A 21,371-nucleotide genomic window follows, 5' to 3' on the forward strand; every position below is an offset into this window, starting at 1 on the left:
TTTTATTCTTACTTTAAGTAGGAGTTTATAATAATTTTATGTAATAATACACATATATGTGTATTAAAAAAAGAAACTTACTTATGAAAACAGATGGATCGGTGAATGCGTATTGGATAGAAAAGTTACTTGTGCAAATAGATAGATTGGTTGACACGTACTTGATAGAGGAGTGTTTTTTTTTTGTAAGATGGTAGAGGAGTATTTTTAAAGTAGAGAAGAATATTGTATGATGTATTGTGAATAGCACATAGAGAAAAAGGTGTTATATAGTATAATTTTTTTAGTACTTTTACTTTTTTTTTAAAATATTGTCAACTATCTACAGTCTTAAAACACACCTCTTCCACAACTTGTACTTTTGAAGTATGGTTCTACGTGTATCGGTGTACAATTGTCCTGCAAATGGTGTGTTCTTTTTCTCTGATTTTTTAATTAAAAAAAATAGAAAACACATCTGTAAATGGTGACAAAAAATTAAACATACCCTGCGATTTTTGAAACGCCTCAAACATTCAGGGCCTAGAACGTAATATCCATGCAATTTAATTAAATTCTTATAAGAAATCATACTAAAAAAACATGTAAAATAGTCGAAATAGTACAACCTGGAAATAAATATTATGATATAATCATAAATAGAACTAAGGACATGAAGGTTAGATCTGAGAATGAACTTGAAGTTGAGGATAAGCTTGTATCGAAAGATGATTTAGAGCCAAGAAATTCAACAAAGCAGTAGGAGGATTGGTTAATCCTATTTGGAAACAATCAAATCACTTGGAAAATTATGGAGAAGGTCTTATTAAAAGTTTCATGAACACCACATATTTGACAACGACCTTGATATCCTTTACCTTGAGAGCCACGATTGTTGGAGCGGGAATGTTGTGTTTGATTCTGCTGTCACTGGTTGTTGTTATTACCACGAGCAGAGGAGCGATTGTTACAGTTGTTGTTGTTATTGTAGGAGACTACGTTAGCGGTAACCGGAGTAGAGGAACAAGGGATCATCGCTTGAAGTTTAAGCTCATAATTAATGAGCTTCTCGTGTATCATAGTTAATGAGGAACACGTCCTTCAATTTGATCGATGACGCGCTTGTAGTCATCTTTGAGAGACCGCCTAGTATGTACTCGATTTGATCTTCATGTGGGATGGCGCCATAAATTAGTGCCAGTTGATCAAAACTAGTAGTGAGGCCTAGAACATATTCATCAATGGAACTAGATCATTTCTTCCATTGTTTGATTTGTTCACGGATCTGTTGCTTGTGTCCACAGCTAGGGTTGGCATAAGTGTCAACGATTTTACGCCATATCTGGACAGAGGTGGTAGCTTGGAACAAGAGAGGTTGAACCGCAACAGAGATAGCACCGATGAGGCTACAGTAAATGAGTTTATCCTGGCACTTCCAGAGTTTGTAGTCCGGATTGGGAGAGGTAACGCCATGGACAGTGATTGTGGTGGCAGGTTCTTTGACCGAACCATCTACGTAGCCGACAAGGTCATATGCACCCAATAGAGCATGAACTTGAAGATGCCACAGGAGAAAGTTTGTTGTTGTCAGCTTTGTGACATAGGACATGTTCACATTGAGGAGAGAGGTGGAATCGATGACGGCAACAATTTCTGTGGAGAAAGACATAGCCGGATATGATGACGCTTGAAGAACAAGCTTGTAGAGAAAGAAGGGGATCGAGAAGAAGAAGAGAGGTAGAAAAGAGAGGCGGCGTTTTTTGTTTTTAAAAATATTTAGGTCTATATAGAATCACTGCTCTGATACCATGTAATCTGAGAGTGAATTGTCTTATTATGATGAATGTGTTACAACATATATAGTACTTAGTCTAGGGTTTACACAACTACTAATGACAATTATATCCTTAATATATACAACTTCTTATATTCCAAACCTCTTTGGTTTTGATAGAAGCACAAGAAGATCAACAAATAGGCATATAATTCATTTGTACTCTTTTTTTTTTCTTTTCTTTGATTTTATCCCAATGAGTTTTCCAAAGAAAAGTTTAATAAAGCAAATAACTCATTATGTTGATTAGGCTCAAGAGAAATTCGACCATTGAAGTGGAAGGGTCATTTTAAACACTCTACTAGCCTTTATTACTTGATTATTTTCGAGATGGTCTTGTGAGTGTCTTTCAAGACTTTTCTCTTCTTTATAAACATTGCACACAAAAATTTCATGTATTGAGTGATAGAATATAGGAATATTCTGTTACAATCAAGTAGATACTCGTATATATTGTTTCTTGTATCCCATATTTTGTTGAACTTCTATGTAATTCCTTTAGCTATTTAAAGTCTTGTAAATCAATGAATCCCTTGAGAGAATTATTCCACTAACATGGTATTAGGGCCTCATCGCTTTTGATTTTTTTTTTCTTCGTCTTCCGCTTCATCTTCTCTTTCATTTTCTCTTCCTTTCTTTCTTCTTTCTTTTTTCATCAATTAATTTCAATAGATGCCCCTGCGGCAAATCAGACACACGAACGTGCATTTGGTGTTACCAACATCAAATCTCACATCCCACTCATCCTCGTTCTAGATGATCATAATTATGATGTGTGGCATGAGTTGTTTCTTACTCATTGCCTCACGTTTGATGTTCTGGGGCATCTCGACAACACTTTGCTTCCAGCTGATGCTAATGATGTCGCTTGGTAAAAACGTGACTGACTGGTCAAGCTTTGGATCTATGGCACACTTGCTCCACCTCTGTTCCGATCTTCCTTCCAAACTGGTGACGCATCACGTTATGTTTGGATACGAGTAGAGAATCAGTTTCAAAACAATAAAGAAGTAAGAGCTATTCAGCTTGACAACGAGCTTCGTACCCAGGATATTGGAGATTGATCGATCCAAGTTTATTATCAGAAGATCAAATCACTCGCCGATTTGCTTGCCAATGTTGATGCTCCGGTCAATGAACGTAACTTGGTCATGTACTTGCTTAATGGTCTTAGAGAAAAGTTTGATAACATAATTAATGTAATCAAACACAACGATCCTTGTCCAACTTAGAGAAAAGTTTGATGCTGGAACTGTAGGAGAGTCGTCTCAAAAAGCCACACCACCTTATTGCAACCCACAACGATCATTCTTCATCAACCACAGCTCTCACCATTGCTCTTGCACCGCCAGCGCTTTGTTCATCAAATCAACACCAACAGTCCAATAACAACAAGGGCAACAAAAGCAACAACAACCACTACAAAGGTGGAGGTCCCAACAACAACAACTCACAATTCCAACCCACATTCTCAAATTGTGCCACCCCTCCATTTTTGCAAGACCCATTTCCAGCTTGGCCCGACTACTTTGGAAATTGGTCTCCTTATCAACAAAGCTCATTTCGACCACCGACTCCGTCGTCTTCACCACATCAACAGGTTCAACAAGCGCATCTAATGGAAATTCAACCTAGATCACAAATGACGGAGACACTGACGGATCCTAATTGGGATTCTTGGGTCTTGGATTCCGGTTCAACGGCTCATCTGTCTTCTTCGCCAGGTAATCTCCACTCTATTCTTAATCATAGCAACACTCAATCAGTAATAGTGGGTAATGGTTCCAATATTCCAGTAAATTGTGTTGGCTCTTCCTCTGTTAAAAGCCTTTCGAGATCACTTACTCTCAAAAACGTCCTTGTCACTCCTCAAATTGTCAAAAATCTCAATTCTGTTAGACAATTCACAAAAGATAATTGGTGTACTGTTGAGTTTGACCCATTTGGATTTTCTGTGAAGGACCTTCAAACTCAGATGATACTGCTTTGATGTGATAGCCAAGGTGATCTTTATTGTCTCCCATCCTTGTTCAATAAAACATCTCCACCATCAACTGCTCTCTTGGCTTCTACTCCATCTCTTTGGCATAAACGCTTGGCTCATACAATTAATACTATTCTCCGTTCTGTTGTTTCAAACTCTTTGGTTCAATGTAATACAGACAAACTTCCATCTTCTTGTGAACCTTGTTATTTGGTAAAACAAATAAAGTTACCATTTCCTTCTTCTCAATCCAATGTTACCAAACTGTTTGAAATTGTGCATTCATATATTTGGACCTTGCCGGTTTCAAGCATAAGTGGGATTAAGTATTATGTCTTATTCTTAGATGAATTCACTCATAATCTACGGGTTTACCCAATCCGCAGAAAGAGTGACGTTTATTCTAAGTTCCTTCACTTCACCACTTTAATCAAAACTCAATTCGACGGTCAAATTCAATCTTTTCAATGTGACAATGACTGAGAATACAATAACAACCAATTCCATGAATTTTTTGATAAAACTGGAATCAAGGTTCGTTTCTCAAGCCCACATACCTCCCAACCAAATGGGAAATTCTGAAAGGATGATTAGAACTATTAACAATGCTATTCGAGCTATCCTATTTCAAACTCGTCTATCTCCTTGTTATTGGGTTGAGGCACTAAATGTTGTTGTACATATCCTAAACATCTTTCCCTCCATAGCTTTCCAAAATCAAATTCCTCATAGCCTCTTCTTTCATAAAAATCCAACCTATGATCACCTTCGAGTTTTTGGGTGCTTATGTTTTCCAAGCTTGAATCATTCAAATCTGTCAAAACTATCACCGAGGATAACGCCTTGTCTGTTCCTTGGGTATCCATCTCAACAAAAGGGTATCGATGCCTTGATTTAAAAACAAACAAAATTATTATTTCTAGGCACGTTTACTTTGATGAGGATACGTTCCCCGCAGCTAATCAAAATTTATCTCAAGTTTCTTCGTACACATTCCTAGACACAGTTGATGATCCTTCTCCATTGTTCAAGGAAATTCTCCAATCACCACTACCTCAAAATCAACCACCACCACCTCAAACTCTCTCTCTGTGCCACCTCCGCTACCTGTGCCAAACACATCAAATGTGCCTTCTATTCCTTGTTACTCAATGAACACAAGATCAAAATCCGACATCACTAAACCAAAAAAGATTTTGTCACTTGTCACCACAGCCAAAGCGCCTCTTCCTAAAGCTCATAATCAAGCTTTATTGGACCCTAATTAGAATCCGACAATGACTGATGAGTATGATGCTATGACTAAAACTAAGAGTTGGAATTTGGTGCCACGACCTCCTCAGGTCAATATTGTTAGATCGATGTGGCTTTTCAGGCACAAATATGATGCAGATGGAGTGCTTTCTTGACATAAAGCAAGGCTGGTAGCAAACTGTAAATCATAGGAACACGGTGTTGATTTTACAGAGACTTTCAGTCCAGTAGTGAAACCAGCAACAATACGTGATGTTCTTGACGTTGGAGTAGCGTTAAACTTGCCCATACAACAACTGGATGTCAAGAATGCTTTACTACAAGGTGATCTCAATGAAACAGTTTATATGCATCAGCCTCCAAGGTTCGTGAACAAGGAATTTCCTAACCACCAACCATGTCTGCAAACAAGAAAAAGCCATTTATGGACTCAAGCAGGCCCCACGGGCATGGAATTCATGGTTCACCAAATTTTTAATGTAGCTTGGTTTCATCATGAGCAAGGCAAACAACTCTCTGTTCGTCTTCAAACAGGGCATTCAAATGGCATATGTTCTGTTTTACGTTGACGATATAATGTTGAAAGCCTCCTCACCAAGTCTCATTCAGAAAATCCTTACACAACTCAAAGGCGAGTTCCCAATGACAGACATGGGACCCTTGTGACTTTATACATACATGCAGAGTTCATTGTGGATTATGTTCCTTTGACAATTTCTTTCCGGTCACTCAAGATTTTGAGCCTTTATCTTGTGAAATTCTCAAGCGGTGAAATCCTTGATAGCTTTCTCTCAGGCTACCCTCTCCTGGAAGATCTCTTAGTGGTTCGAGGCAGCAATGACAACGTGAAAACTTTCAATATCGCAGTTCCTTCATTGCGGATTTTAAGCATCATAGACTTGAACTATGGTTCACATGGTCTACGAGATGATGTTGGGTTTGTTATCAAAGCTCCTTCTATGAACTCGTTAACGATTACTACACATTTTTTTGGTATTCATTAGTGAAAATGCCTTACCTCTTGAAGGCCGATATCAAGCTTAGACTTGGTGACTCTAAGAAGTTTGAGGGATGTCTTATCTCAGCCAAACATGTTTCCTTGTGTTTACAACAACCAATGGTAATATTATGTGCTTTTGCTTTCGCGTTTGTGATAATATATTCTCTTTATGATTACAAAATAGTTCGATTCACTTATGATGTCTCTTGCAGGATTCATGTCCAATAGGCGTCTTCAATCAGCTAGTGTTTCTAAGTCTTTGTACATGCTCTTTATACTGGTGTCGTCTTGTACTCAACCATACACCTAAGCTCCAAGTTCTCAGATTCGAACTAAAACAAGCAAGATCGCGTGCTACGCTAACACCTCAACAGATATGTTGCAGCAATTATGTTGATGTCCAAACTCAATGGGAGCAGCAGAGTACTGTTCCTTAATGTTTGATTTCGACTCTTAAAGCTATTGAGTGGATTGGTTATAAAGGAATTCAAGTAGAGAAAAATGTGGTGATGTATTTATTAGAGAACTCTCCACAGCTAAAGACAATGGCCATTAGATCCTTGAAATGGAGCAATGATAGTGAGAAACTCAAGATGATGCAAGAGCTGTCGTCTATGCAGAGGACTTCAACCAAATATCGGCTTTCGTTTACCTAAAGTTCTCCGGCGAATCATATATTGAAACAGTCGATCGTTTACATTTTTGGAGCATCATTATTAGTTATGTTTGTTTGATAACTTTACAAGTTTTCAAAAACTTTGAAAGGAATGGCTTCTTATAATCAAGACACTTTTTCTCTCTTTTGTGTGTGTCTAAAGTTATTGGTGTCATTTTGTAATCATAAGAACTTTAATTTTTAGAATTTCACCCAAACGAAAATAGTGTTCCACTGTATAAACTTTCAATAAAATTTGATCACCAATCGTGTCAGATAGTAAAGGAAAACTCAGCTCGTGAGTCTTGTTAGAGTGTAGATCAGTGTCTGATACAGAGCCAATTATACTCTGGCTTAGGCTTATCTAGCTTTCTCTCAACTTTAGGAAAATGCCAAATATATTGTCTACAGATCTAAAAAAGAATCGACTTAGCTTTAAATTAAGTAAACATGAATTATGTGTTTAATATATTAAATAGATCTTCCAAAAAAAAATTATGTTTCAAAAAAAAAGAACGAAAAACCAGTAGTAATTGGGTGTTGTTGTACTCCCAATTACCAACGGCGTCGTATGATCAAGACGTTATTTTTCCTTTTTGTTTTCGTTTTTGTTTTTCTTCGTTTCTTTTTTGCTTCTGATTAGGATTTAGGGTTTCCCTTCTGATTAGAATGTAGGGTTGCTCTTTGACTAAAAAAAGACGACGAAGTTAGAGGTTAAACCTTTCTCGTTGATTTCCAATTTTTCTTTAGTATATATATATATATATATATATATATATATATATATATATATATTCTCCTAAGAGTCGAGGATGGTTTGATTTTGCCTTCTTGCTTGGAAAATTGATACGGAAGATGCTTTTAACCCTTTTTAGTTTTACTCTTTTATCGGCAACAAAATCCACTAAGGCAAACTTTTGGGATATTGAAGGGTTCGTTTACAATGGATATGATCAGTTTGTTGCTAGATGATGTAGTCTTTAAGATATTGTCATTGGTTCCAACCAAAGATGTTTTTTTTTTTTTTTCATAAATTTCCATTAAAAAGAAGGATTACATGGCCAAAAAGCCTTACATCAGGCTTGTAGGCCCCCGAAAGGCACGCAAGCCCAACAACTAAAACAAAAGCAAAGAAACTAGAACATGCCCAAAAGCCCAGCAGAAACCAAGGAGAAGAAAAACAGGCCAAACAGGGAACGGCCCAAGAAACAACCAAGGAAGGAAACCTACAACACAAAAAACCACAGAAAACGTCCTAGGATTGGAATAGAGAGAACCAAGTCCTCAGAACAGAAGGCGCAGAAGGATGAAGTTCTGTAATGCGAGAGATAGGATCCAATCGAGCACGAATAGTAAGCTGGATGTCCTTCAGGACCGAATCAAAGACGCGAGCGACTCCGGTGTGAAGACACAGATTCCTTTCACGCCAAATAGCATAAACATAAGCCTGAAAAGCTAGCCTGATAATGAGAGTAGTGTTCTTATCCCTCGAGGGATTGAGAAGCCAGATTAGACAATACATGAGCTGCGCAGGAGGAAATAGATTAGCCCTACCCGTGAAGAACCGCCACACGGCTCCACAGAAAGGACACTCAAAGAAGAGATGAGCTCTGGACTCATCATGAGAGTTACAAAGGAGACAAACTGCAGGAATCGAGAGCCCCCAGCTCCGTAATCGATCCCGAGTGTGCAGTCTATTCCAAGCCACGACCCAACAAATGAAAGCATGTTTTGGAACATGATTCTTAAACCAGACCGCCTTATACCAAGGGACAATGTGATTCTGCGGGTGGAGAGCAAGCGAAGTCTTCGCTGTAGAGAAAATGTTCGAAGGAGCATGAAGGTCCGTTTTCCAGATAAATGAGTCGTCATGCTGACAATCAATCAATCCCTCCGCGACTGGAAGAAGATTTTGAAGCTGATTGATGATCGGGCTTCTACTGCGACTAGATTCGATCCATCAGGACCTGTTCCTTAACGCATCTCTAACCACAGCATCAATAGGCAGACCCACCGTTTGCGGCCCTAACGGACCAACTAAATCAATAAGAGGACCGTGTCCAGTCCAATTGTCATGCCAAAACTTCGCAGTGACCCCAGACCCAACATCACAAACAACAAAAGGCCTAGCCACTTCTCTGAGCTTACACAACCTCCTCCAAATCCAGCTGTCTGAAGTTGTAGAGTTAAGAGTCCAAAAATTCCTCTGACCAAGAAAATTTTCGACTAGCTCCGAAGCCAAAAGGACGTTTTCACATAAGAGGCGACCCTTAATGAAACCCACCTGATTCCCTTGCACCACATCAGGGATAAACATCTTGAGTCTCTTAGAAATGAGGCGAGTAATTGATACAAGTGTTTTCAGTGTGTCAATTCCCTAAATGCATCTTATGTCATTGCAGCATTTAAGGTGTCAATCCAAATGGGTGTAATTGCTATCAATCAGGATATGATCAGAGAATACTAAGTCAAGCCAAGTGTGAATAGGTTTGGTGTGTTTCTACTAAACCTAAGCAACAAGTTAACATGCAAATCAAATTCAGGAATAAAACTATACTAAGCAGAAGATAAAGGACTCAAATGACAAGAACAGAAAGTAAACCAAGCACTAGGTAAAGCACTCGGTCGAGCAAACGAGTAAGAAGGTCGAGTACAATACTAAAAACACCAATTTTGCACGAAACGAACAGAGTACTAAAAACACGAGTTTTGCACGAATAAACTAAACAAAGCTCTTAAGAATGGGGTAATTGGTCTTAGTGGACTCCTCAATCCATTAGGTAACTAACAAACTCAATCAAGTTATCCCTAGACAATAGATTCAAAACCAAATCAAGCCACTTCCGTGTGAATGATTCTCATAACTTTAGAACTTCCTAATCTCAATTTCCATTGATGAAACATAATAAAGCAGGCTTTAAACACCAATCTATTAAAGTCAATAAGCAGTCTAAACATCCAATGCCTTGGGCTAGAATCTACAAATCTCTGAAATTAGTTGGTTCAGACATTTCATCAAACACCTTTTGGATGGAGAAAGTCTGAAATCAATTTTCAATTGATCAGAAAGAAAATAGCATTAAGAACTCCTAAAACAGAAGGGAATCATGCATATAATCACTTAGCTAGCTAAAGAAGAGAGGAATCCACCTAAACCTAACCCATCCTCAAGAACTTTGAAGAACACTACTCAAGAACACTGAAGAACATCATAGAACAAAACCCAGAAAATTCATAAAACCCAGAAATCATTATAAACTTAGCAAAAGATAGATCTCAATGAGATAAACAAGTTTGCAGAAGAAATCAAATCCAAATTCTCAACACAACAACCAGAAAATGCAAAAGAAAATCAAAGAACCCTAATATCCAGCGGACAAAGCTCAGATATTTTGGGCAAAAACATAAGAGGTCTATTTATAGGCAATCCTAGGTTGCCCTAATTGGGAATAAGACAAAATAGATAAGTCGGCGCAGGAGCGTTCGGCCCTAGGCCGAGTAGAAAAGCCGAGTGGCTTGGTCTTGGTCATACAGCTCGGCCCTAGGCCGAGTGGCTTGGTCGAGTGGCTTCTCTTCATCCTTAAGTGCACAACTCGGCCTCCAGCCGAGTGCCTTGGTCGAGTAGGCTCCTTGTTCTTCACGTGTGCTCCACTCGGCCTCCAACCGAGTACATAGGCCGAGTATACTTCAAATCCTTCCTTAGGTCCCCCGAACTCGAGTCTGTCCATCCCTTGTGCTAGAAACCTCCAAGTTGAGTCCAAAAGTACCTAATTCATCTGCAAAACACTCCAAATGCAAGTATGCTATGCAATGCAATGCAAAATGTGCAAAAGAAGGAAAAGAGACTAAGAATGCATAAAAAGAGACTTGAAACTAAACTAAATGCATGAAAAACAAGGGCTTAAAAAGGTTAAAATCTAGTGTTATCAACACCCCCAAACTTAGCTCTTTGCTTGTCCTCAAGCAACAATAGAACTAGGCTAGGAGTGAGGTTTGAAGGTGGGGATTCAGAACCAAAATATGCATGTAAAATAGATAGTCTCAATGTCCATGTTGCTAGTTCTAGAGTGCTAGGTTGAATGATCTCTACTTAAAAACTTTAGCCATCTTCTTCACAACACAACCTAATCTTTCACTTAGTCTATTCAAGCATTCAAATCAGCATATTCCCTTTAACATTCATTAAGCAAGAACCATGGATCATACTATACAATGCATACTAAACTCATTTGGCTAAGGGCAAAGGGTCAAGAGACAAAAATGGTCTCTTAAAGAATAGGCTTTAGTAACAAGGAATCTCTCAAGAATGATTAAGCTTTAGTAGAATGCTAAAGGTAAGTCCCAAGTTATGCATACAAAGATAAGATCTCATCTACCCAAAGTATAATCAATGAAGACCTAATGGCAATCCCCTCTCCCATCCTAATTAAGAACTTGACTCTACCCTTTTGCATTCATAATCTTTTGAACTCTTTCTTAACCCATTCTTTTCTTTTTTTCTTAACTCTAGGAGAAGCTTTTCTTTTCTCTTTGATACTTCTAGCGGGTTTGGCTTTCTTTAGTACTAAGGTTCTGTTTTTGATCTCTATTAAGCTTAGGGCTTTTTACCCTTCTTTATTAGCTAACAATAACCCAATCTCTTTCTTTAACAATCTCAAACCCTTTACTAGACTTTTTCTAACTTCTTTAGCTTACTTCTCCTAGAATTCTTTTCCCTTTTCTTGTAAACAATGAACTCAACCCTTTTTCTATTTTAAACTCTTCACAACCCATAGAACAAGTACCCACCTAGTCCTATCTAGTCCGGATAACGCGAACTAGAACTACATGAGATACTATCTTTGTCGTTACAAACCTAACACTTTCTACCAAGCTTAATCGAAAATAGACCTCACAAACACTCACAAGTGATATATGGCTTGAAAGAAGGCTTAGGTTAGGGTATGGGGAAACTGCTCTAAAGGTGAGAGACAGCTATTTGGATCAACAAGAGTGGTGAAACGAATAAGAAGATCCAAATATTTTAAGGGTGACCATGAGTTTAACAAACAATGCATAGTATGATAATTAAAAGTCAAATTATGGTTCAAATTAATAGGGAATAGCTTCAAATCACAGCAAGTTTCGACTAAGGAAAGATCAAATATATGAATTCAAAAGATGGTGCGGTTTTACTTCAAGATCAATCGGTTAAGCACTAGACAACTAACAACAAGGGCATTGAAACTATCTAGTGAACATTGCAAATTTACAAGGCTATGATCATCATTATTCCCTATGCAAGTGCAAAATGCAACAACCTATATGATAACATTCTAAAAACAGTCCTATTAATGCAAATGCAAACTATATGACACTCTATTTTTTTGGAATCATTTTCGAAAATTTTCAAATTTTTATGGGTTTTCTATGCCTTAGATGATGCAAAATTTGAATAAGAAAACATGAAACAATGTTAGATACATCTTGAACCCTCCCCCTAACTTAAATTACACAGTCCCTTGTGTAATAAAAATTCAAAGAAGAATTCAAGAGAAATAACCACACAAAGCAAGAAATAAAAGAAATGCAATGATATATACAGTGAAATGGAGTGATACCTCAACATTTAAACGAAGAGGTTCTGGACAAACTCGTCCAGGCGGTCTTGTGTGTACTCAGGATCACGTGTGGAGGTGTTGGGGTTGTTGGGGTTGTACTCGGTTGACCCGTCGGGCATGTAGCCCGGGTAGTACTCCTCTCGGCTTGGGTTAGCGTTCAGAACCAACTGGTTCACTGGACCGGGAAGGCGGCTGTTGAAACGGCGATCTGAGAAGGTGGAGCTCCTCCCGAGCTCGTAGTTTGAGGCTCTTGGCGGGTCGAAACGAGCGTCCCTTCGCGGTGCCACACTTGTTGAGTTACTTCTCCTGAACTCGGGTCGAGGTGGTGGTGATCTCTGTCTTCGTTGCAGCTCCTGAATCTGAACCGTCATGCCGTCCATTGCTCTCTTCATCTTTCTCACCTTCTTCTTCAACCCACTGAACAACTTCCTCTGAAACTTGCCCAAACCTTTGAGCATTCCCAACTTCTTGTGAACTTGACCGGGATCTCTCTCTTGATCGGACTCAGCATAATCCTCAAAGAAAAACTGCTCTGCTGCAGCTTCGCACGAATCTTCTTGTTCATCAAACTGTTCAGCTTGACTGAACTCAGCTTGTTCAAACTCGGCCTGGCCATACTCGGCCTGGCCATACTCGGCCTGCTGAAAGTTACTCGGCCGAGTATAGGCTTCCTGCCAGCTTCTTCTTCATTCCACTCTGCTCCTTCTTCTTGAGACTCACTCCCTATGCTCGGCTCTGCTTGTAGGGGCGCAAGGACATTGACTAAGATCGATTGAGGAGGATTAAAGTCAATGTTGTTCCCAATCCTAATGGTGGTGAACTTCTTGCAAGGGAGTGCTAGCCTAGAGAGCCCTAGCGTGGAGTGCTTGAACTTGAAATAGAGTTGATCCGCTTGAGCAGACCTATCCAAGTAGCACTTCCTCTTCAAATACTCCATATCGATGTAGGTTGCTGTGTGAGTTGGGGTATGAAGAGGAACTCCAACGGCTATTAGGATGGGCGTGATCACTCCTCCAGCACATAAGCTTCCTCCATAGTCGGATTGGTGGATTCCGGCTGCATACTCCCTAAAACCAATCAAGTGATCAATCAACACCACCGAAAGGGATGTATCAGCCCTATCCCCTTCCATCTCTATCCCATTCCTTGTGCGCCCCAAAATGAAGCATAAGGTGAGATCAAGCAACTTCAGCTCTCCCTCATTAACATGGCCGGTTGTCTTCTTCGGGAAGAAAGCACTTGCAATGCAAAGGTGGAGATACCTAAGCACCGGGCTCCTTATCAACGAACTCTTGGCCCTAGATGACTTGTAGGGGAGTGGACCGGCGATTGTCAACCATAGATCAAGGAGCTCGTCCTTGCTAAAGTTTTGGCGGATTCCATACTTGGTGGGGAACTTGAAAACAACATCCAACTGCCTAATGGGAACCGAGTATTGAATTCCAAACACCATGAATGTGATATAGCCAACTCCCTTATGCAGCTCTCTCTCCCTTTCTTCAGCATAGAAATGAAGCTTCAAAGTGGCTAGGAATTGGCAGCTCTCAGTTTTGTACCCTTCACACTTGTAGGAGAAAAAGGTCTCCAGCTTGGCCATCTCCATGAGGTTGTCAACATCCCTACATATCCCCAAAGCTTGCATGGTAGATCTATGGAGATATCTTGTCCCCTCAAAACTCAGCTCCATGAGATATTGGTAGTGCTCTTCAATGGTAGGTTCTTTCTTTCTCCTCATGGTGTTCCTTCTTCTACTTGTAGGAACTATCGGGACCTCTTCATCAACTTGCGCATCTTCCTCAGATGCTTCCTTCTCTATCTCAGGCACTTCTTCTTCTGCAACTGGCTCGGACTCCAAGACCCTCTTGCCTCTTGCTATTTTCTCTTGAGCAGCCGCAGAAAGACCCATAGAGGACTCCGGGGCCATACTCGGCCATTGTACTCGGCCTGTCATCCGAGTAAAACCAGGACTCGCAGCTTCCTGATTCTTTGACTGATTCTTCTCATTAATCATCTCATACCCTCTTGCCACGGCTCGAGCAGAGGCTCTCCTTCTTGATTCCTCGGGATTCATGATCTTGGGATGATTTACTGCAGGTAGTCACCACAAAATAACCAAAGGTAGGTCAAAGTAGAAGAGAAATTGATGTTTAAGAATGAACAAAGGTTGCAAGAGAGGTTTTGAAAAGGTTTGTAACAAGAGATTTTGGTAAAATTTCTGAGAAATCTAGAGAAGTGGGAGTAAGAACTTGAAATGTTTGGAGAGAAGGAGTAAAATTCGAAATTTTTGAGCAAAGAGAGAGTGTGAGTGACTTAGCTTGTTGAGTGTGGTTTTATAGACAAGAAGATTTGATCCTAGCCCTCCAAACACCTTAGATCCGCACCCTTCATTTGGTCAAGGGGACATGTCTCACTATTTGCAGCAGAATCTTTGAAGGGCTTTGGGGAGCAGGATTTGATTGGTGGGGCCGAGCAAATTCGAATTCAAATTTGAATTTGAATTGTGTTAACCTCGCACGTGTGAACTCGGCCGACATACTCGACGCGCGTGTCGAGTACAGTGTTGGGCCTGATGGGCTTCTTTTTCTGACTCGGCTTCGGGCCGAGTGCTGCATCTTGTTGGGCCTTTGAACAGTGAGGCCCATACTCGACCTTGGGCCGAGTGGTGTGGTCCGAGTACTATTCAATCTTGGGCCTTTGGTCGATTGAAGCCCACACTCGGCCTACAGCCGAGTAGTACGGTCGAGTGTGACCTGAAATTCTCCAGAAGTCTTTTTCCCTGAAACACTTAAACAAAAACATCAAAAATAACAAGAAAGCAATATATACAAGGATAGACATGGGATTTCCTCCCAAGTGAGCTTGTTTAAAGTCCTTAAGCTTGACTCTCACAATGTTTAGGTAGAGAAGAGATTGAGGAGAGGAACTGAGAAGTCCTCATCCTCACTTGCTGAATCCTCAAAGTCTGAATCATACTCCGCATTTTCTCTTGATAGCTGGAGTGTGGAGTACTCATTTGATCTTTCCTCAAAGTAAGCCTCCTTCTCATCAGTACTATAGTCCTCTTTTCCAAGATCGGGGTTCCTCAAAGTATTCATCAATCTCAGGACCTGGGTAACCTTTAATCATCTCCTTAAGCTCCAGGATAGCGTAGTTCAGCTCCTCCATCTTGAGGTCCAACTTTTCCATGGTCTCTCCTTGAGCTCCATACTGTTTCCTGAGCTCCATAAGCTCTCTAGCAATAGGACCAACATCAAAATGGTTCCCCTTAGTCTCAACCTCTAAGCTAGGTCCTCCTTCTATCATAAGAAGCTCCTCGGGCTCTCCTAGGTGGTGAGTCGGAATGGAGTACGGAATAGGATTTTCTAACCCACTCAACAACTCAGCATCTAAATTTCCTTCTTCAATGAAGAAAAGCTGCCCTTCTATAGTGGGCTTCTTCATCTTCTTAGCAATGTCAAAGCTCATATGGAGATTCTTACCAAGGTTCAAGTCGATCTTACCCATTTGCACATCGATAAGAGCGCCCGCAGTTGCTAAAAATGGTCTCCCAAGAATGAGAGGGTCTTTCGGTTCCTCATCCATCTCTAGAACCACAAAGTCGGTTGGAATCTCAATCGATCCGATCTTTACCGGTAAGTCTTCTAGCATCCCATGAGGCACTCTCACTGATCTATCAGCTAGAATAAGATGAATGCTGCTAGGCTTGAACTTATTAAATCACAATCTCTTTGCAACAGACAAAGGCATCAAACTAACTGAAGCTCCCAAATCACAAAGACTATTGTTGAACACTAAGGGTCCTAGTGAACAAGGTAGAGTAAAGGAACCTGGATCACCTAGCTTCTTTGGTATCACCTTCCTTTGAATGATAGCGCTGCACTCAAAACTCAATTCAACTATTTGCTGAGCTTCTTGGGGTCTTTCCATGATTACTTCCTTGGGAGTATCAACCAAAGGTATCTTCTCTTCTAACTCTTTGATACACTTTATGAACATCATCTTGTGTTTCTGGAAGATCCTTGCATTAACTTGTGCAATCCTTTCTGGAAAGTATGGTTTAGGTTCATAGGCAGGTGGAATACGGATTGGGTTGCTCGGGTCATATGCTCGTTCGACAAGCCAAGCAAAGAAGTCGAGTTCAATCTCCTGTCTTGATCTTGGTCTCAAAACCTCCCCTTCTTGAATCCCACTGTCCGCAGTGGCAGAAGTACTCACTGTGGTGATAGCATGGGCATACTCCTTTGGATTTTGAACAGAGTTTCTAGGAAGTTGTCCAGGGTGCTTAGGAGCTGAAGTAGAAGCAATGTGTCCTTCCATGGTCTTGACTCTAGTGTTAAGTGCGTCTATCTTTATATTCAGGTCATTATAAGAGCAATCAATCCTGGTGGTGAGCTCAGCTAGCTTCTTATCCATGGTCATGGAGCATGAGGCCTGTCCTTGCAAAAGCTGATGAAGTAGAGTCTTCATCTCTGAGTCTTGTGCTGAAGTTTGCTGTGGCTGCTGGGTGAAGCCTGGAGGTCCAAAGTTCTGCTTTTGGTTGTAGCCTTGGTTATAGGGTATAAAGGGCTTAGCTTGAGGTGGTTGGTTCTGTGGGGGGTACACTTGATCTTGTGGGTTTGCCACATTGTTGCTTCTGTAAGAGAGATTAGGGTGAGGGGGTTTGTAGTTGTTGAATCCCTTGTTGTAGCCACCTTGATTTTGTAGGTAGCTCACCTCCTCAATAGTAAGATTCTCCCCTTCTTGGAGTTGTGTAAGCTCTTCTTCTGTAATGTAGTGGACATTTCTCTGTTGAGCAAGCACCAATTTGTCAATCTTATCATTAAGAGCTTTGTTCTCCTTTTGTGCCTATCCTCAGAATCGCTACTGCCTCTGTTAGTGCGATCGTAGTTCTCATTGTAATTCCCATCAGATTGTGCTAGGTTTTCAACAAGTTCCCAACCTTCAGCTACATCTTTGTTGAGAAAGTTACCATTGGAAGTTGTGTCCAAGAGCATCCGGATCTTTGGTAAGGCACCTCGGTATAGAGTACTGAGTAGGGAAGCCTTCTTGAATCCGTGGTGCGGGCACTGAGTGCTATATCCTTTAAAACGCTCCCATGCCTCAGCGAATGATTCCGAATTCTTCTGATTGAATCCCGAGATCTCATTCCTCAATCTAGCCGTTCTTGAGTTAGAGAAGAACTTGGCTAGGAAAGCCTTCTTGCAGTCATCCAAAGTGTCTACAGAATCAACGGGCAAAGTCTTTTCCCAAAGATGAGCTTTATCTCCTAGTGAGAAAGGGAATAACCTGAGCTTGAAGCTGTCTTCACTAACTCCATTGATCTTGGTGAGACTACAGAGTCTATCAAAGTTATCAAGATGGTCCAATGGGTCCTCCATTGGCAGTCCATGAAACTTGTTGCTTTGAATCATGGAGATAAGACCACTCTTGATCTCAAAGTTGTTGTTCTGAATAGGAGGTGGGACAATACCAGCTCTCTGATGGTGGTTTCTAGGTGCATCACCAGCACCAATGTTGCCTGGCAACTCATTAGCATTCACCTCATTAGCCATCACTACTGGGTTTGAAGTGGCTTGTTGTTCCCTGAGTTCACGCTGAATCCTGTCGATGTCGTCTCTGTATAGCAGGAGATTACCAGAACCTTGAGAACGAGTTTGCATACGTTTTGATCTTACTCGGTTGATGTACTCGACGTGCTAGTCGAGTAGGAGTACCTGCAAGACAAAAACAAGCAAATGAAGAAACAAGTGAGTAACCAGAAAGAAAGAAATAGAACTTGATCTTAATAACTCAGAAATCCTAAATGTAACAAGAAAAACACCCAAATGGCAACGGCGCCAAATTGATACAAGTGTTTTCGGTGTGTCAATTCCCTAAGTGCATCTTATGTCATTGCAGCATTTAAGTTGTCAATCTAAATGGGTGTAATTGCTATCAATCAGGATATGATCAGAGAATACTAAGTCAAGCCAAGTGTGAATAGGTTTGGTGTGTTTCTACAAAAACCTAAGCAACAAGTTAACATGCAAATCAAATTCAGGAATAAAACTATACTAAGCAGAAGATAAAGGACTCAAATGACAAGAACAGAAAGTAAACCAAGCACTAGGTAAAGCACTCAGTCGAGCAAACGAGTAAGAAGGTCGAGTCCAATACTAAAAACACCAATTTTGCACGAAACGAACAGAGTACTAAAAACACGAGTTTTGCACGAATAAACTAAACAGAGCTCTTAAGAATGGGGTAATTGGTCTTAGTGGACTCCTCAATCCATTAGCTAACTAACAAACTCAATCAAGCTATCCCTAGACAATAGATTCAAAACCAAATCAAGCCACTTCCGTGTGAATGATTCTCATAACTTTAGAACTTCTTAATCTCAATTTCCATTGATGAAACATAATAAAGCAGGTTTTAAACACCAATCTATTGAAGTCAATAAGCAGTCTAAACATCCAATGCCTTGGGCTAGAATCTACAAATCTCTAAAATTAGTTGGTTCAGACATTTTATCAAACACCTTTTGGATGGAGAAAGTCTGAAATCAATTTTCAATTGATCAGAAAGAAAATAGCATTAAGAACTCCTAAAACAGAAGGGAATCATGCATATAATCACTTAGCTAGCTAAAGAAGAGAGGAATCCACCTAAACCTAACCCATCCTCAAGAACTCTGAAGAACACTACTCAAGAACACTGAAGAACATCATAGAACAAAACCCAGAAAATTCATAAAACCCAGAAATCATTATAAACTTAGCAAAAGATAGATCTCAATTAGATAAACAAGTTTGCAGAAGAAATCAAATCCAAATTCTCAACACAACAACCAGAAAATGCAAAAGAAAATCAAAGAACCCTAATATCCAGCGGACAAAGCTCAGATATTTTGGGCAAAAACATAAGAGGTCTATTTATAGGCAATCCTAGGTTTCCCTAATTGGGAATAAGACAAAATAGATAAGTCGGCGCAGGAGCGCTCGGCCCTAGGCCGAGTAGAAAAGCCGAGTGGCTTGGTCTTGGTCACACAGCTCGGCCATAGGCCGAGTGGCTTGGTCGAGTGGCTTCTCTTCATCCTTAAGTGCACAACTCGGCCTCCAGCCGAGTGCCTTGGTCGAGTAGGCTCCTTGTTCTTCACGTGTGCTCCACTCGGCCTCCAACCGAGTACATAGGCCGAGTATACTTCAAATCCTTCCTTAGGTCCCCCGAACTCGAGTCTGTCCATCCCTTGTGCTAGAAACCTCCAAGTTGAGTCCAAAAGTACCTAATTCATCTGCAAAACACTCCAAATGCAAGTATGCTATGCAATGCAATGCAAAATGTGCAAAAGAAGGAAAAGAGACTAAGAATGCATAAAAAGAGACTTGAAACTAAACTAAATGCATAAAAAACAAGGGCTTAAAAAGGTTAAAATCTAGTGTTATCAACACCCCTAAACTTAGCTCTTTGCTTATCCTCAAGCAACAATAGAACTAGGTTAGGAGTGAGGTTTGAAGGTGGGGATTCAGAACCAAAATATGCATGTAAAATAGATAGTCTCAATGTCCATGTTGCTAGTTCTAGAGTGCTAGGTTGAATGATCTCTACTTAAAAACTTTAGCCATCTTCTTCACAACACAACCTAATCTTCCACTTAGTCTATTCAAGCATTCAAATCAGCATATTCCCTTTAACATTCATTAAGCAAGAACCATGGATCATACTATACAATGCATATTAAACTCATTTGGCTAAGGGCAAAGGGTCAAGAGACAAAAATGGTCCCTTAAAGAATAGGCTTTAGTAACAAGGGATCTCTCAAGAATGATTAAGCTTTAGTAGAATGCTAAAGATAAGTGCCAAGTTATGCATACAAAGTTCAACAGCAAAAGAAGGATAGCTTGATCCTCAGCCAGGATAAGATCTCATCTACCCAAAGTATAATCAATGAAGACCTAATGGCAATCCCATCTCCCATCCTAATTAAGAACTTGACTCTACCCTTTTGCATTCATAATCTTTTGAACTCTTTCTTAACTCATTCTTTTCTTTTTCTCTTAACTCTAGGAGAAGCTTTTCTTTTCTCTTTGATACTTCTAGCGGGTTTGGCTTTCTTTAGTACTAAGGTTCTGTTTTTGATCTCTATTAAGCTTAGGGCTTTTTACCCTTCTTTATTAGCTAACAATAACCCAATCTCTTTCTTTAACAATCTCAAACCCTTTACTAGACTTTTTCTAACTTCTTTAGCTTACTTCTCCTAGAATTCTTTTCCCTTTTCTTGTAAACAATGAACTCAACCCTTTTTCTCTTTTAAACTCTTCCCAACCCATAGAACAAGTACCCACCTAATCCTATCTAGTCCGGATAACGCGAACTAGAACTACATGAGATACTATCTTTGTCGTTACAAACCTAACACTTTCTACCAAGCTTAATCGAAAATAGACCTCACAAACACTCACAAGTGATATATGACTTGAAAGAAGGCTTAGGTTAGGGTATGGGGAAACTGCTCTAAAGGTGAGAGACAGCTATTTGGATCAACAAGAGTGGTGAAACGAATAAGAAGATCCAAATATTTTAAGGGTGACCATGAGTTTAACAAACAATGCATAGTATGATAATTAAAAGTCAAATTATGGTTCAAATTAATAGGGAATAGCTTCAAATCACAGCAAGTTTCGACTAAGGAAAGATCAAATATATGAATTCAAAAGATGGTGCGGTTTTACTTCAAGATCAATCGGTTAAGCACTAGACAACTAACAACAAGGGCATTGAAACTATCTAGTGAACATTGCAAATTTACAAGGCTATGATCATCATTATCCCCTATGCAAGTGCAAAATGCAACAACCTATATGATAACATTCTAAAAACAGCCCTATTAATGCAAATGCAAACTACATGACACTCTATTTTTTTGGAATCATTTTCAAAAAATTTCAAATTTTTACGGGTTTTCTATGCCTTAGATGATGCAAAAATTTGAATAAGAAAACATGAAACAATGTTAGATACATCTTGAACCCTCCCCCAAACTTAAATTACACAGTCCCTTGTGTAATAAAAATTCAAAGAAGAAT

General features: G+C 39.9%; 1 protein-coding gene and 4 pseudogenes across 5 annotated transcripts; 1 reads left to right on the plus strand and 4 right to left on the minus strand.

Moving 5' to 3' along the window:
* Positions 1-781: 781 nt before the first annotated feature.
* AT1G43724 lies at positions 782-1,645 on the minus strand (annotated as a pseudogene; the record flags this gene model as incomplete). Its single annotated transcript has 1 exon — positions 782-1,645.
* Positions 1,646-2,674: 1,029 nt separating this feature from the next.
* AT1G43725 lies at positions 2,675-6,707 on the plus strand (annotated as a pseudogene; the record flags this gene model as incomplete). The annotated part of the gene is made up of 1 exon: positions 2,675-6,707.
* Positions 6,708-7,961: 1,254 nt separating this feature from the next.
* Positions 7,962-9,023, minus strand: AT1G43730 (RNA-directed DNA polymerase (reverse transcriptase)-related family protein; the record flags this gene model as incomplete). Its single annotated transcript, NM_103499.1, has 2 exons — positions 7,962-8,597; positions 8,697-9,023. The coding sequence occupies 2 exons, from the start codon at positions 9,021-9,023 to the stop codon at positions 7,962-7,964; spliced, it is 963 nt and encodes a 320-aa protein (NP_175039.1).
* Positions 9,024-12,314: 3,291 nt separating this feature from the next.
* Positions 12,315-14,377, minus strand: AT1G43740 (annotated as a pseudogene; the record flags this gene model as incomplete). The annotated part of the gene is given in 2 exon segments: positions 12,315-12,944; positions 12,959-14,377.
* A 980-nt stretch (positions 14,378-15,357) lies between these two features.
* Positions 15,358-17,966, minus strand: AT1G43745 (annotated as a pseudogene; the record flags this gene model as incomplete). The annotated part of the gene is made up of 1 exon: positions 15,358-17,966.
* Positions 17,967-21,371: the final 3,405 nt, after the last annotated feature.

The sequence above is a fragment of the Arabidopsis thaliana genome (assembly GCF_000001735.4).
Source record: "Arabidopsis thaliana chromosome 1 sequence".
NCBI classification, from domain to species: domain Eukaryota; kingdom Viridiplantae; phylum Streptophyta; class Magnoliopsida; order Brassicales; family Brassicaceae; genus Arabidopsis; species Arabidopsis thaliana.